Source organism: Corella eumyota, chromosome 6 (genome assembly GCF_963082875.1).
Source record: "Corella eumyota chromosome 6, kaCorEumy4.1, whole genome shotgun sequence".
Lineage (NCBI taxonomy): Eukaryota > Metazoa > Chordata > Ascidiacea > Phlebobranchia > Corellidae > Corella > Corella eumyota.
The window spans coordinates 2,090,602-2,105,788 of NC_137495.1; the positions used below are offsets into that span (position 1 = coordinate 2,090,602).

General features: G+C 30.2%; 2 protein-coding genes across 3 annotated transcripts; one reads left to right on the forward strand and one right to left on the reverse strand.

The window, feature by feature from the left end:
- Positions 1-967: 967 nt before the first annotated feature.
- Positions 968-2,513, reverse strand: LOC145754890 (uncharacterized). The gene is made up of 5 exons (XM_082571051.1): positions 2,329-2,513; positions 2,128-2,238; positions 1,782-1,913; positions 1,484-1,622; positions 968-1,109 (listed from the first exon to the last, which is right to left on the reverse strand). Coding segments are annotated over exons 1-5 (480 nt in total). The 5' UTR covers positions 2,426-2,513; the 3' UTR covers positions 968-1,108.
- Positions 2,514-3,064: 551 nt separating this feature from the next.
- Positions 3,065-13,081, forward strand: LOC145754886 (trichoplein keratin filament-binding protein-like). Of its 2 annotated transcripts, none has more exons than XM_082571047.1 (12): positions 3,065-3,293; positions 3,774-3,941; positions 4,184-4,226; positions 4,525-4,650; positions 5,042-5,191; positions 5,496-5,635; positions 6,074-6,248; positions 7,980-8,123; positions 8,347-8,510; positions 8,871-9,036; positions 9,650-9,692; positions 12,603-13,081. In XM_082571047.1, exons 1-11 carry the CDS (start codon positions 3,103-3,105, stop codon positions 9,683-9,685), a joined length of 1,503 nt encoding a protein of 500 aa, XP_082427173.1. In that variant the 5' UTR covers positions 3,065-3,102; the 3' UTR covers positions 9,686-9,692; positions 12,603-13,081. The 2 variants fall into 2 exon arrangements, with proteins under 2 accessions (XP_082427173.1, XP_082427174.1); XM_082571048.1 differs by lacking the exon at positions 12,603-13,081 and adding an exon at positions 10,196-10,300.
- The last annotated feature ends 2,106 nt before the right edge of the window (positions 13,082-15,187 follow it).

Here is a 15,187-nt window from a genome sequence, read left to right on the forward strand (position 1 = left end):
GCCAATGTTTAATTTTATAATTACGGGATATGCTCTTTAATTTAACACTAAATCGGCACAAAACTAAACCACAGGATGCGGCGTAGTGCGGAACCATAATTTGATGTAAACGTTCAAAAATTCGCGGAATGCGAAACGAAACGGCATTTTTGTATTTTGCTGTGGGATAATCGCGGTATTTACTTGAAGGACTGGGGGATAATGCGGGATAAACTTTAAAGGTGAGAGGATGATGCGAAATCCGCAATAAAGCGATTAGGAAAAGGTATAAAAATTCCGTCCTTTTCCGCATTTAGCGATTTTTTGTTACGTTTACATAGTACAACTTCAATATTTCTCGCACCCTGTACTAATATGCGGTTTAAACTCTTTAACCGTCTTTTGTCACTAGTCGTATTATTACAGATAATAGTTCAAAAATCTTAAAGTTAAATTATGTCAATGTTCTACCATATACAGGTACAATTTGTATGGGAATACTGTTCACCCTTACTTGCCGTTTACGAATTACTTACGTTAGAATACTGTTATTAAAACTTTATAAAAACCTATAGTTCAATTATTTAAATTTCTAACCCAATAAACAAAACAATTTAAAGTTCTTAATTGTTTGATTAAGGCAAAAGTCCTGAACTTTTAAACACTTGACCGTTTATTCAGCACCTAAAATATATTATATGTTGTCAATGGTCGCGTACTACGATAGGGGGTTTTGTTTTTGTTGCTACAACGAATAATTCTAAATTAACGTTTAAATATTTTAATTTAAACTAATAAATAAAAATGGTAAAGCTAATAAGTTAATGAATTACAGTTTGTAAGTTTATAGTTGGTTATGGTCAGAATATGATTTGGATTAAGTGTTGTATGTGTTACTGCTTTAATTGGTTTTAAATCTTATAAATTTGAGCTTTGTCTGTCAGTCTGTCAGTCTGTTGTTTAGGCGCAAAAAATCAACAAGCGCTTTTCCAGTTATAATTTTATTTTTTATGATTATTGGCTGATTGGCGTTTATAAGTTTTACATATATAAGTATAGTTTATTATAAGTAAATAGCTTGAGTATAATGTAGATTCCCTTGTCTGTTTGTTATTCTGAATCCTTTGACTCTGAATAATTTGTATAAAAATTAATTTTTTTTAATAAACAAGTGGATACAGATTTAAACCACTTTATTTGATTTAAATATAAAGGATTGATGTGGTTTTATATAGGTCAATTGGATCTGTAGTAAAAACATACAAAGCATAAAATGCCTTGTTTTTTATTTACTATTGCCTATTTTGGTTTATTAAAGTTTATCCTTACATTTTAATAAAGTAAATAAAATAGTTTTATTGCTGTAATTTTTTACTGAAGATCAATGTATTTTGTGTCATTTAAATATAAACATACTATTATAAGTAAAGGTTTAAATATAAGATTAAGTTTGGATAATATTAATCCTAATAAATGTTAGGAATAAATCATTTTTAATTCTTACCATCCGTGATGCGGATAAAAACACCAAAATACCCCATTCCTTGTTGCATCATAACAACACCCTTTGCTAATACAATGACTACGACTTATCCCAAAAAAGCCACAGTCTGTTCTCTTGGTGGGTTCAATGTCTTCACACTCTAAATATTTTAAATAACTTAAGTAACTTGAAAATGTCAAATTTGCACAAAAATAATTTCATATTCTATAAATTTTAAAAATTTTATTTCCAACACCCTTCTGATCCTTAAGTTATAAACTACAAAAGATTTTTATATAAAAATTTAAAAAAAATTTACGAGATCCTTGGTAACACCAGTTTACTCCATGGGTTGTGTCATCAAAGCAACAACCCCTGTTGAGACATAGTTGTCGAGATATTCCAATATATCCACAATCCGTTCTTAAAGTTTTGTTTGCGCCATTACAAGCTATTAAAAGTAAATTAAAAAAACGGTAAATTGGTCTGTAATACCAGTTTGTTTTTGTTTAGAATTGTAGGATTGTTTAACTGGAATTGCTATATGGTTAAAAATATAAAATATTAAATGTTTTGAGTATTGTGTGGTTGGATTGACTAAGTATGTTAAAAATGTGAAATCAGGTTTTTGATTTTTTGAGTTCGTTGTTTATAAGCAGAATTACTTTGTGGTTGTAGGCATTCACCCTCATCGTAACAGCATTGTCTGGTATCACAAACATTTTTTGTGATGTGGGTTCCACATGGTATGTTCTCATTTTTGAAACCTGTACACTCTAAAAAATAAATTTTATTTTAATCACTGACAATATAGGTTTAGATGATTACTAATGTCTGATAAAGTTGAGTAAATATTTTATACTTACTTGGTAATCCTTGAGGTCCTCTAATGAAAATACTTGCTGAGATCTTGTAGAAAAACAAAATAAATACACTCAAAGTTAAAGCCCGTCCGATACCCATTTTGTAGCTTACTTTGTTATTAATCTAAATTAAATAATTTAAAAGTTATTTAAATTAAATTTTTGTTTTAACTGCTATTTGCCTACTGCCTAGGTTCTAGACTGTTAAATGGTAAAATTTTGCAACTGAAAGTGTTTTTACAGCAAAATCTGTTTTTTGCAATTGTTGTTTGTTTTAATTAATCAGCGGGTTTTAAGACTTTGTTAGCAAAGTATTGGTTCCGTTCTTTGCTGACGCATTTCAAGTTTGTTTAATTAATCTTCACAGCATATGGAACTGTTTCCTTTTTTGGTAAAGTAAGGAAAAAACAACAGGAAACATTCAGTTTAGAAAGTTTCTCAAAACTTTATTATTCTGACAATATTGCAAAAACATGGCAAGTAACCTGTAACACTGCAATCTGAGAATATAATAACAAAAAAATCCCATTTATCAGGAACAAAAATATATATAAAATGTAATCATTTTTAAAAGGCAGTAACCCCCTAAATTTTAACTTTTTTAACATAACATTATGCTACCTGGATTTACTTTAAATATTTTATATTTTTTATTTAATTTAAAAATAAATACTCTAGGCTAAAGGCTGTAGAAATTAAGCATTTAACAAACTAACTTTATTTTTATTTTTTTAGATTTTAAGTTGAAAAGTAAACAAAAGTAAGAAATAAATAAAAATGGCACTACCTACCCTCCCATCAAGTTGGAGCCGAAAGCACGAACATATTGAACGCCAAATGTCAAAAATTCACGAGCAACATCAGCGCTACTGTGATCAGTGGAATTCCCATGCAAATTACTATAAGAAACAACATCTTAATACTAATATGGGAAACAGTTTAACTTCTGAGCAGTCTTTTAAAAAAAGGTAATTTCAAAATTTTATTTTTAAAACCTAAAATTAATGCAAAATTTAATAATGTTATACTGTAGTGAATTTTATATTTAATAAACACACTTTTTTCAATTTATACAATTTAATTAACGACTAATGATCTTACTCAAATAGAATCTCACATTAATATACACAAAAAACAAATAGTTGCAATAATATTATTATCTGAGAATAACCAACATATATCTAAAGCTAAACTTATTTAACTGGCTTAAAAATGGCGGCAAAACTAAAGGTGGTAGTGACGTAGACGAAAATTTTTATTTAATTATAGGCCTATGAATTTAGAAGCTTTGCATATATGTAATAAATTCTACATACATACTGTACAAGCTTGGAAGAAGATTTATTTAAAATATTTTATCTACTGTAGCACTGAATAAGATTTTGTACAAATAGTTCTAAAAACTAACTGTTTTATTAAAGTTAATATTTTATATGATTTTTATGTAGCATGAGTGCTTACTCTTGCCGAGAAGAGAAAAACAGGAAAGCTGCTTCGGTTCATCGACGCAGGGAAAAGTTAAGAGTCCTGCTCCAACAAGAACGAGATTCATACGAGGCAGAATTACGAAAACTCTCGCTCGGGAATTATTCAAGACTCAAAGAAATGAAAGACAAGTATCTTTTAAAGTTCTTCATTGTTTTAAATTTGCTTAATTTACAATCTATATTCATTGAAGCATAGGATAATTATTTTTGACTAATATAAGTTGCGAGTTGTAACCATATTAAAACAAATAAAATCCTAACTATTAAGTGGGGTATTGACTAGTTTCTTTAATGGTTATGTTACTAAATCAAAAAATGGCTCAAAATTTCCCCCATAATAATTTAAACCACATTTATTTACCTTTTTTTAGAACTGAAAATTTAAAATCAGCTAGGGAGGAAAAAAGAAAACAGGTTTGTGCAATAATTTATTAGATTAATACCATTTATATGTCGGAGTTTTTCCCTAAAAATAAGATTGTATTTTAATTATGCAACTTAATTAATATTATTATAAAAGATAAACTTAATAATAGATTAAACTAAAAAACTTAATAATAGATTAAACTAATTTTGTAAGGTTGGAGTAATAAATATGCTATATTGGCAACAAAATGGTATTTTCTGTCAAATTTTTTTATAGTAAAATGTTTTTTTGTTAATATAACAGTTTTCCGTTAAATTTTTTAATAACATCCAAATTAATTTACAGTTAGCTGAGGAAAAATTGTATGAACATTGGAAAGCAAACAACCCTGAGTTAAGATTAGTTGAATCGAAGCTGCACCAGGATCATGTTAAACAAGTTTGGGAGGAACAAACCGACAGAAAGAAAATGGTGGGTTAAAAAATGATGGTTTTTAGGTAAAAAATGAGAGTTTTGTACTGAAAATGCTAGTTTGTGTTAAGAATGGTGTTTTGTGTGAAAATCATTGGTTTTATAATGAAAATGGGGGTTTTGTGTAAAAAATTTAAAAAAATGTAAGTTTTATGTAATAAGTGTGGTTTTGAGTATTATTTAGAAAATGTGGGTTTTAAATATAAAATAAGGGGTTTTATGTAAAAAAGTTAGTTTCCAGATTAAATGTACATACGTAAATATTGTCTGAAAAATGTGGGTATTGTGTGTACATGCAAGTATTGTTTAAAAATGCGGTGTTGTGTAGAAATAGTGGGTTTTATGAAAATCGACCATAATTTTTAGTAAAACTATTTATTCTATATTTTAGGATTCTGCACGCCAAGAAAAAGAAGAGAAGATTTACCTGAATGAATATGAAGAACAAAGATTAAAAGCAATCGAAAATATAAAGAAAAAAGAAAATGAGAGAATTATGAGAGAAAGGGAAAGAGCTGAAATTCTTCAAAAACAAATAAAGGTAAGAATTAAAATATATTTTTTAATTGATGAATTGATGAAATGTCGATTTCTGGATTTATATAGAAAATGTCAGTTTCTGGTTTTAAACGCCTATATAAAATATTGGTGTTATTTGGAAAATGTAGGCTTCTTATAGAAAATGTGGGTTATGTATAGAAAATGTTGGTTAAATATATAAAATGTTGGTTTTATTTAGAAAATTGTGTAAAAATGCAAGTTTTCAGGTTTTACATTTATATATATTTTTTTATTATTAAATTTAAAAAAATGTTCGAAATATCTTACTAAAAAATATTCCATAGGACCTCAAGGAGCGTGAGGAGGCAGCGCAGATGCTTAAAAAAGAGGAAGAAGAGATCCTCCAGGAACAGTGGAAGTTGGAACACTTGAAAGAAGAGCGAAGCAAAATTGAGGACCAGAGGAAGATGGTGAAGTTGCAGAGGTAAGATAAATGTAAAAATTAATATTTATTAAAACATCCGGATCTACAATTAAGACAACTTTAAAATTGGTCTATATTTAATTGAAACAATAGATTAAATTAATATAGAAAATTCTAACATTTACGTATGGAAATACAACTTTAAGTCTGTTTACATGACTGCTAAGCTATTCTAAAAACAATATAACAAGCTCTTATACGAATTTTTTTTCATTTTATTGAATTACTTACTAAAAAATTGTAATATGGTTTAAAAAAGCATGTAAACAAAGCTTATATACGGATTTAAAATTACTATGCCTTTGTAATTTGGGTTTTAAAATTATTTTAAACTTCCTTTTGTAAACATGCTACTTGATTTACAAACACAGGCTACAGATCTTTCATGCTTTGATTAATTTAATATAAAAAATGTTACAAATCTTGCTTAATTTCTAGGTTTCTACATCACCAATACAAAGCACAAATGCGAAGACGAGCTCAACAAATCCAGGAAGAACTTGAGTTGGATCGGGAAATTTTAAATCAACTGCAACAGGCTGAAATCGAAGATCAACATCTTCAATCTGAGCGAAGAGAGAAAGCAAAAGAAGACGTGGAATGGATGAAGCAAGTAAGAGATATTTTTAAACGTATTTCTTAGGCCTTAATTTGGTAAATTGCCTTAATTTGGTAAATTGCCTTAACAACATTAATAATAGTATTAGACAGATAATTTTTACATTTTATTTATATTTAAAGTTGTTTTCGCCAGTTTGGGATATTGTTTAAGTGTTGATATTATTATGAAATAACTTTAAAACCTTTATTTTGTCTTAAGTGACATTGCCCATTCAGGTTAATATTTTGGGTATCTGGTAAATGAAGTCTAGTAAAACACGTGACTTATTAGTCTAGGTTAAAATTCAAAATAGCACTTGTTAACCATTGTTGGTAACAAAACAACCAAATAAAATTAGTTTCATAATTGGCTTATTTTACATTTATAAGAAATCCACAACATTTATTATATTGTACGTAAATATTGTTATTATTATCGAAGCCTGTGTGTTTTATTTTGCACGCGTATCAGTGCGTTTTGCCTTTTTCCTTTTTTTTGTAGCCTTTTGGTGCACTTCCTTCCATTTTCTTATCATTACGTTAAGTTACAAAAGCACGATATTGTGAAATCTTTTGACCTAGATTACTACATTAGTGACCCCGACGTTTAGAAACGTAAAAAACTTAATTTTATTTATACGAACAACGCGAAAGTTAATAAGCTCCAAGTTTGTTTGGAATGGGCTTAATAAAGACGTTGGAATATGGACAAGACAGTGTATATTTGGAATATGGACAAGACAGTGTAACCAGAAATCCAAGATACAAAGACATGTTTAACTTGTTGAATATCCTGAAACCCAGAATCGTTTTTGTGCACTACCGCCCTCCGACGGCCATGTTTATCTTCTTACCATCGTTGACCGTTTTACTAGGTGGCCAGAAGCTATCCCAATGAAAGATTCAACAACGGCAACTTGTGCAAAAATGTTTTTAAACCATTGGATTTCACGTTTTGGCATACCAATTAACTTGTCCAGTGATCGCAGAACGCAATTTACTTTTAAGTATCTGAAAAAATATGAACAAGACGCTTGGCATACCAATACATCATACTTGTGCTTTCAGACCACAATCAAACGGTTTGGTGGAAAGGTTTTATCGACACCTGAAAAGTTCACTTATGACACGGCTCGAGGATCCAAACTGGATTGAACAACTTCCATGGGTACTTTTAGGTATTAAAACAGCGCCAAAAGAAGATCTAAAGATATCGTATGCTTAGTTGGTTTATGCCACGCCACTTTTCGTTCCTGGTGATTTAATAAATCATGAACCAAGTTTAATCGATGCAAAAACGACTCTAAAGTTTTTAAAAAAAAAGTGAATAACTTTAATCCCCAGCCGATGTCGCGCCACGCTGTTCTGAAAACAAATTTTCCCTTCAATTTAAAGACTTGCAAATATGTTTTTGTTCGTAAGGATTCTTTTCGACCACCACTAACCGAACCATGCCAAGGACAGTATTTTGTTTTAAAACGTGGCCCGAAATTTTTTGATTTGGAATGGGTGCCAACAAACAAATAGTTTCGGTGGATCGTTTGTAGCCGGTGCACGCTGATCACACACAGCCAATCCAAGTAACCAAACATATTGATCGTGGTAGACCCAAGAAGATTTAATACAAACATTTATTTTATTTTACTGTTATTGTTCAAGCACGATATTGTGAAATCTTTTGACTTAGATTACTACAACATCCTTAATATTGTTTGTCAAATATTTTTTAAACTTTATTGTTTAGGTTTTGGAGGAGCAACTTAATTTGGAGCGCCAAAGAGAAGCCGAGCTTGATCTTATATACAGAGAGGAGGCGAGAAGAGAATGGGAAAAGAGAGAGAATGAGTGGGAGAAAGAAAGGGGGGCAAGAGAGAGACTTATGCAGGAGGTTTCTAGATTTAAATTTTTGTTTTAAAAACATGTAGTTACGTTTATAAATTTTTCTAACCTTTAAACAATGTTCAGGGAGGGTTTGGGTTGATGCTATAAATAAACAATCACTTACAAAGAACATGTAAAGAATAGTAATATAGTGTGAATTTAACACAACTTTTTGTTGTGAAAAAAGAAAATAACACATACATTCTAAGATTACCATTAACTGTTTATAGGTCCTGGGTGAGAGAGTGCAACAGATAACAGCACGAAAAAATGAAAATAGAAGAAGGCAAGAAAATATTATGAGAGAGAGGGAACAGCTTATTGAAGCAATAGAAGAAGAACAAAAAACTTCGAGACTTGATCAAGAAAATGAAGAAAGAAAAAAACAAGAAAGGTTAGTTTTATTTTAACTTATTTTTACTAATTTGATAAATTTAACTATAGAGCCTACTTGGTTAAAACTTTTTTTCTTTGATTTGTATTACTTAAAAAATTGTGGTCACTTTTTTATTTACTTTTCCTTGATGTGAGAAGGTCAACTTCATGACCTAAACGAGTAATATCAGTTACCCCGACTAAGTCTCAAGTTGCTATTGGCAGTTTGGGATATTATTGATTACATTTGCCTGATAATTAAATCTGCTGATTAGTTTTGGCTAAGCAAAAGTTTTAACCGTTTTATAGCATCATAAAAAACTGCTGTAGTTTTTTTGATTAAGGCCTTGATACATTTTTAAATATAATTATATCACAGACATCAAGAACTTCAAGATCAAATGACAGAACGGGAACAAATAAAAAATATGGAAATATACCATGAAAAGAAAGAGTTTAACAAAGAAAGGCAATTTGAAAAGGACTATGAAGAGATCATGATGGAGGAGACGAACAGAATGAAAGAAATGGGATTTGTAGCCAAGGTAAATAACATTAAATTATCTAGAAATTTAATGTAGGCTTATATTTAACACTTGAAATACATTTTACACAAGAGGATATTTTTAACACACCAATTTTTGCATAATTCGTTGTTTCAACTGTTTTTTAAATTTACGAAATCTATACATTACAACAAGTATATACAATAAAACAACAAGGCTTATGAATAAAACTTCTATAAACCAAGTTTAAAAGTAATTTAAATAAATATGTCCAAGTTTAAGTATTTCAGATATAAATTTAGTTCCAGTCACTTATGGGTTATTAGTAATATAAATACCTTTACCTTATTCAATTGGATCAAAAAGTTAAAGTCACAATAAAATGTACAAAACACTGTATTATGATTCGGAAACAAAGTAACATACAAATGTTATCAGTTGGGCATTAGGTATTAACTTAAACAATTAATGATAACGTATTGGGTAATTAAGGTCAGATAAAAATAATAACAAAAACTGTTTAAGTAGGCAGCCCTATGCTACACTAAAAATAGGTTACAAAGTACTGTTAACAAGTTAACCTTTTATTTTTAATTTTATTTATTCGATTTAGCCTTTTTTAAATTTTTAATCCTTTTTTAAATTTTTTTAGAGAAGACCAAGATCAAGTAGAAGAGCTTGGAATTAGGAAAATGGTGAGTACATGCATGATTTTCACTTTTTGCTCACCCTTCGACATAGTATTAATAATGTTATATGACAAAACAAATAGCCCAAAACTCGGCCCGAATTTAATAATTCTATTAGATGCGCATTAACTTAACTAACATACTAGATCAGTGTTTCTCAACCCCGAGTCCGCGGAAGAGCCTGGATGAGTCCGCGAGCATAGTTGCTTAGGGAATTATTATTCAGCCATTATCAGTAGTCAGTGCATACTGTATTACAAATAAAACGCGGAATAGAGTCGAACTCGCTTACGACATTTCCGGTTAATAGAGTCGGCCACTTATTACCGGTACTCCAAATTGCTTGGAACGGAATCATCCGATATATTTGTCATTACAAAAAACCGTTAATACATCCGGCCGCCGCTTAATTCACCCGGTTTATACTGTTTTGATAAGAAAATTGTTCTTGACTATGTTCAAATAAACGGCAATTGTGACAAATTAAAGATACCAAATCCTATTTTTAGTTGCAGTTTAGGAAAGTTTGTTATTACACTTGCCGCTTTTTACCGCCAAGATCTGCTGGCCCCAACGTGGATGCATTGTAACCAAATCTACTGTATTTATTTTTTTATATTATACCGTGTTTTAAAATCTTCCTTTCCCTTTGTGATGTCATAATAAAGACTTTTAATGCTTTCTTATCAGTCTGTGTTGATTAGGCAGCATATAATTACAGTAGTTACTTAAAAATGGCTAAAATAAAGCAAGAGTTTGCATATAATGATGAATACTTGAAGCTTGGATTTACTTCGATTGAGGTAAATGGCAAAGTGAGGCCGCAGTGTGTGATGTGCTTAACAGTCTTAGCTCACAGCTCTTTAAAGGAAGCAAAACTTCGTCGACACCTAGAATCAAACCATGGGAATTTTGTTAACAAACCTCTTGAAGCATTCAAAGAAAAAGAGCACCAGGTGTCGCATCGATCGCCCAACTGCTTGGGAAGGAATAGTATATTTTCACAGTCATTCAGTGCGCGCTTCTTTTGCAGTTGCATGCGTGTCTTTGAAGAACACGGGCTCGAGTGGTCTAATTGCATGTCTGTTTGTGCTGATGGTGCTCTAGCCATGATAGGAAGTAAAAAAAAGGCTTTATGAGTTTCGTGAAAAAGAAAAGCAATAACATTTCAATTGTACATTGTCTTCTTCACAGAGAGAAACTTGCAACAAAAGAAATACAAGAAAACCTTGCCATAGTTTTTAAAGAGGTTGTATCTGTGGTAAATTACATTAAATCCCGTCTTTTGAACACTCGCTTGTTTCGTGCTTTGTGTGACGAAATGGAAGCGGAACATAGTGGGCTTCCATTCCAATATTTGTTGGTTGTCACGGGGTTAAGTGCTTGAGAGATTGGCTACCCTTAGAAATGAAACCCACTCTTTTTTTAAGAGCAAAATCATGAACTTTTAATTGCTTTTGTAACGATGAATGGATTGCGAAGTTGCTATTCTTGTCTGATTTTTTCAGCCATATGAACTAGCTGAATGGTTCTATGCAAGGAAAAGAAAAATCTTTTTTTTTGATGTTTTGGAAAATATTAAAGCATTCAAGGGTAAAATAAAGCTGTGGATGCATCGAATGATAAGTAAGAGGTTAGCTGCTTTTCAATTACTGAACTTGTTTGTGGAAGAGAAATTCATTCATTTTGACGTCATTCTTCCCATCTTTCTTGAGCACCTTAACACATTGTTTCTGAATTGGATTGTTACATTCCTTTTAACGATTATTGCAAAATCTTTAATTGGGTTTGAAATCCTTTTAAGACCTCAAGCGTTAGAAGTCCATTCAGATATGAACTGAATTGCAGAACAGTTGCTTGAATTGCAAAGTCGACAGATGTGAAACAATTTAAAAAACTTTCTTTAACTCAATTTTGGGCAAATGTGCAGTCGATGGAGCCTAGTCTTTCCGATCTCTGCAAACAATCTGCAACGGCTCTTTTGCCCTTTTTAACGATTTACTTACGTTAATCTGGCTTTTCAACAAAGAGACGAAGTATCGGAATAGACTTTAACCGGAAGATGACATCAGATGTGCATTGGCAACCATAATCCCGGAATTCGATAAACTTGCAATGCAAGTTCAAGGACAAGGCTCTCATTAAGTTGTGTGCCTAGTGAAAAACAGTGCTTACTCTTTTTCGTCAATACTGTATTTAATGCCCCTATTTTGTGAAATACACTGCTTATTTAGGAATAAACAGCGCTTTCTTTTTTTCGGTAGAAAGCTATAAAACTACCTTATTTTCACCGCGTATATTTAGGTCAGCTTAGAAATAGTCCATTGGCTAAAAAGGTTGAGAACCACTGGTCTAAATAACGTAGTTGAAAAAAATTACCGAAACATATTAAAAATTGATAAAGTTATGACACTTTTACTAAATTTTTGCTAAACGCCATAAGCCCAAAATAAAACATTTCGTTAGATGCGTATAGGACTAACTAACATACCAGATAACGAAATTATCCGAAATTGTAAGTGGAACAAAAATTACAGCTTTTTTACGTTGGTCTAATTTGACTCGACTTGACCTAATATCGATACCATATCCCATTGGCCGAAAAAGTTAAAGTTTTTAAATCAACTTTTCATTTCACTAGTAGAACCGTATTATTTTAGAAATTACCCAAAAATATTAATAATTGATAAAGTTATGACACTTTTACTAAAGTTTTTGCTAAACGCCAAAACCAAAAAAAAATCATTTTGTTAGATGCGTATTGACCTTACTAACATACTATGTAAAGTTATTAGCCAATAAAATCAGTGGAACAAAATTAAAGACATTTTTCGTTTGCCTGTATAACGATTTTGTCTATCCACCCTTGCCTTACCTAGTCTACTATCAAAATAACAAAATATCACTTTGTTGCAGAAGCTACAAAGATCAAGTGTGAAGATGAAAGTGTCAATAAATAAAAGAAGATATGAAATCTATTGTTTTTTGTGCTTTGTTTTTAAACTACGTCTCTGAATTTTTTTTAAACATTTATTTTTAAGTTTTGTTTATGTAACCAAATTATTTCTATCTAAATAAGCTAACAACTAAATTAGGTACAGCTTTTGTCCAGAACCCTGTATTAACGGCCCACCGAAAGACCAGTTGTAACCTCGCTAGTAGAAGAGTGCACTATATATAAAAACTATTACGGTTTAATATTAGAAGATAAAACAAAGCTAAAAAGGTTTAAAATATACAACAATAGTTACAAATCAGAGACAAAAATAAACACGTCAGTATACGAAGCACTCTAGTCAGAACTCCCCGAAAAACAAGCAACAACCAAGCAGACCAACAGTGCCACGTGACTGGCAAAATTACACTGCCCCAAAATACATAATTAAGTACTAATAGAACCGCACTGGTCTAAATATCCTATTTCAAAAACATTATGAAAAAATATTAAATATTAATAAAGTTATGACATATATACTAAATTTTCGCAAAATTTCAAATCTCGAAATTGAACATCTTATTTGATGCGCATTGCCCTAACTAACATTAGAGATAAAGAAGTTTGCAAAAAAATCCAAAAATAAAAAAGTTAGAGCAAAAAATTTTTGCCCCCCTCCATAAATTGGTACTATATAAAGTGGGCCAATAAAAATTTCAAAAAAATTGAAAAATTTAAATCGAATTTAAACCAAACCAATAGAACCGCACTGGTCTGAATATCCTATTTCAAAAAAAATATTAAATATTAATAAAGTTATGACATATATACTAAATTTTCGCAAAATTTCAAATCTCGAAATTGAACATCTTATTTGATGCGCATTGCCCTAACTAACATTAGAGATAAAGAAGTTTGCAAAAAAATCCAAAAATAAAAAAGTTAGAGCAAAAAATTTTTGCCCCCCTCCATAAATTGGTACTATATAAAGTGGGTCAATAAAAATTTCAAAAAATTGAAAAATTTAAATCGAATTTAAACAAAACCAATAGAACCGCACTGGTCTGAATATCCTATTTCAAAAAAATTATGAAAAAATATTTAATATTAATAAAGTTATGACATATTTACTAAATTTTCGTAAAATTTCAAATCCCGAAATTAAATATCTTATTTGATGCGCATTGCCCTAACTAACATAAGAGATAAAGAAATTTGCGAAAAAATCCCAAAATAAAAAAGTTAGAGCAAAAAATTTTTGCCCCCCCCCCCCCATAAATTGGTACTATATAAAGTGGGCCAATAAAAATTTTAAAAAAATTGATAAATTTAAATCGAATTTAAACAAAACCAATAGAACCGCACTGGTCTAAATATCCTATTTCAAAAAAATTATGAAAAAATATGTAATATTAATAAAGTTATGACATATTTACTAAATTTTCGTAAAATTTCAAATCCCGAAATTGAACATCTTATTTGGTGCGCATTGCCTTAACTAACATAAGAGATAAAGAAATTTGCAAAAAAATTTAAAAAAATAAAAAATTTAATTTTTTTTGTAAGTATTTCGAGTTGCGCACTTACATTGAAGTTTTCGCAGAATATTTCCAAGATCTCTAGTGGCCGAGTGGTTATGTTGCGGTAGTTGTAGTCTTGTGATTGTCAGGTTCGAATCTGGGCCGAAGTAAAATTAGTTAGTTAGTCAGATATATCAGAAACACTAAAGATATAAAAATTAAATCAGAAATACAAAAAAAAATCTTTTTTAAAAATCGATTTTCAAAAATCGCGATTTTTATGAAAATTTCGAAAAAATGGCCAGAAATCGCTAAAAATCGGCAAATTTGGAAATTTTTTCGATTTTTTTGCACAAATTGTTGAATTACTTAAAAACTACATAAGAAAGAGCGATGTGACTATGTTTATACAATTCAGCGCACCCTATTTCACATTCTGCCAATGTTTGGGCCAATTTTGGGTAAATAAATTTTGGAAATTTGGGCCGAAAATTTTCGACGTGTACTAACCTACCAAAAAAATTAAAAATTTTAAATCGAATTTAAACAAAATTAATAGAATCGCACTGGTCTAAATATCCTATTTCAAAAAAATTATGAAAAAATATTTAATATTAATAAAGTTATGACATATTTACTAAATTTTCGTAAAATTTCAAATCCCGAAATTGAACATCTTATTTGGTGCGCATTGCCCTAATTAACATACGATATAAAGAAATTTGCGAAAAAATCCAAAAATAAAAAAGTTAGGGCAAACAAATTTTTGCCCACCCCCCCATAAATTGGTACTACATAAAGTGGGCCAATAAAAATTTCAAAAAATTGAAAAATTTAAATCGAATTTAAACAAAACCAATAGAACCGCACTGGTCTAAATATCCTATTTCAAAAAAATTATGAAAAAATATTTAATATTAATAAAGTTATGACATATTTACTAAATTTTCGTAAAATTTCAAATCCCGAAATTGAACATCTTATTTGATGCGCATTGCCCTAATTAACATAAGAGATAAAGAAATTTGCGAAAAAATCCAAAAATA

What these genes read in the sequence shown, in the direction of transcription:
- LOC145754890 (XM_082571051.1), bottom strand. Translation starts at nt 2,425, where the DNA reads ATGGGTATCGGACGGGCTTTAACTTTGAGTGTATTTATTTTGTTTTTC. An exon ending in TGAATGCCTACAACCACAAA is followed by an intron (nt 1,914 to 2,127) that starts GTAATTCTGCTT and finishes TACTTTTAATAG; the next exon opens with CTTGTAATGGCGCAAACAAA. An exon ending in CTGGTGTTACCAAGGATCTC is followed by an intron (nt 1,623 to 1,781) that starts GTAAATTTTTTT and finishes TAAAATATTTAG; the next exon opens with AGTGTGAAGACATTGAACCC.
- LOC145754886 (XM_082571047.1), top strand. Translation starts at nt 3,103, where the DNA reads ATGGCACTACCTACCCTCCCATCAAGTTGGAGCCGAAAGCACGAACAT. An exon ending in GAGCAGTCTTTTAAAAAAAG is followed by an intron (nt 3,294 to 3,773) that starts GTAATTTCAAAA and finishes ATTTTTATGTAG; the next exon opens with CATGAGTGCTTACTCTTGCC. An exon ending in ACGTGGAATGGATGAAGCAA is followed by an intron (nt 6,249 to 7,979) that starts GTAAGAGATATT and finishes TTTATTGTTTAG; the next exon opens with GTTTTGGAGGAGCAACTTAA.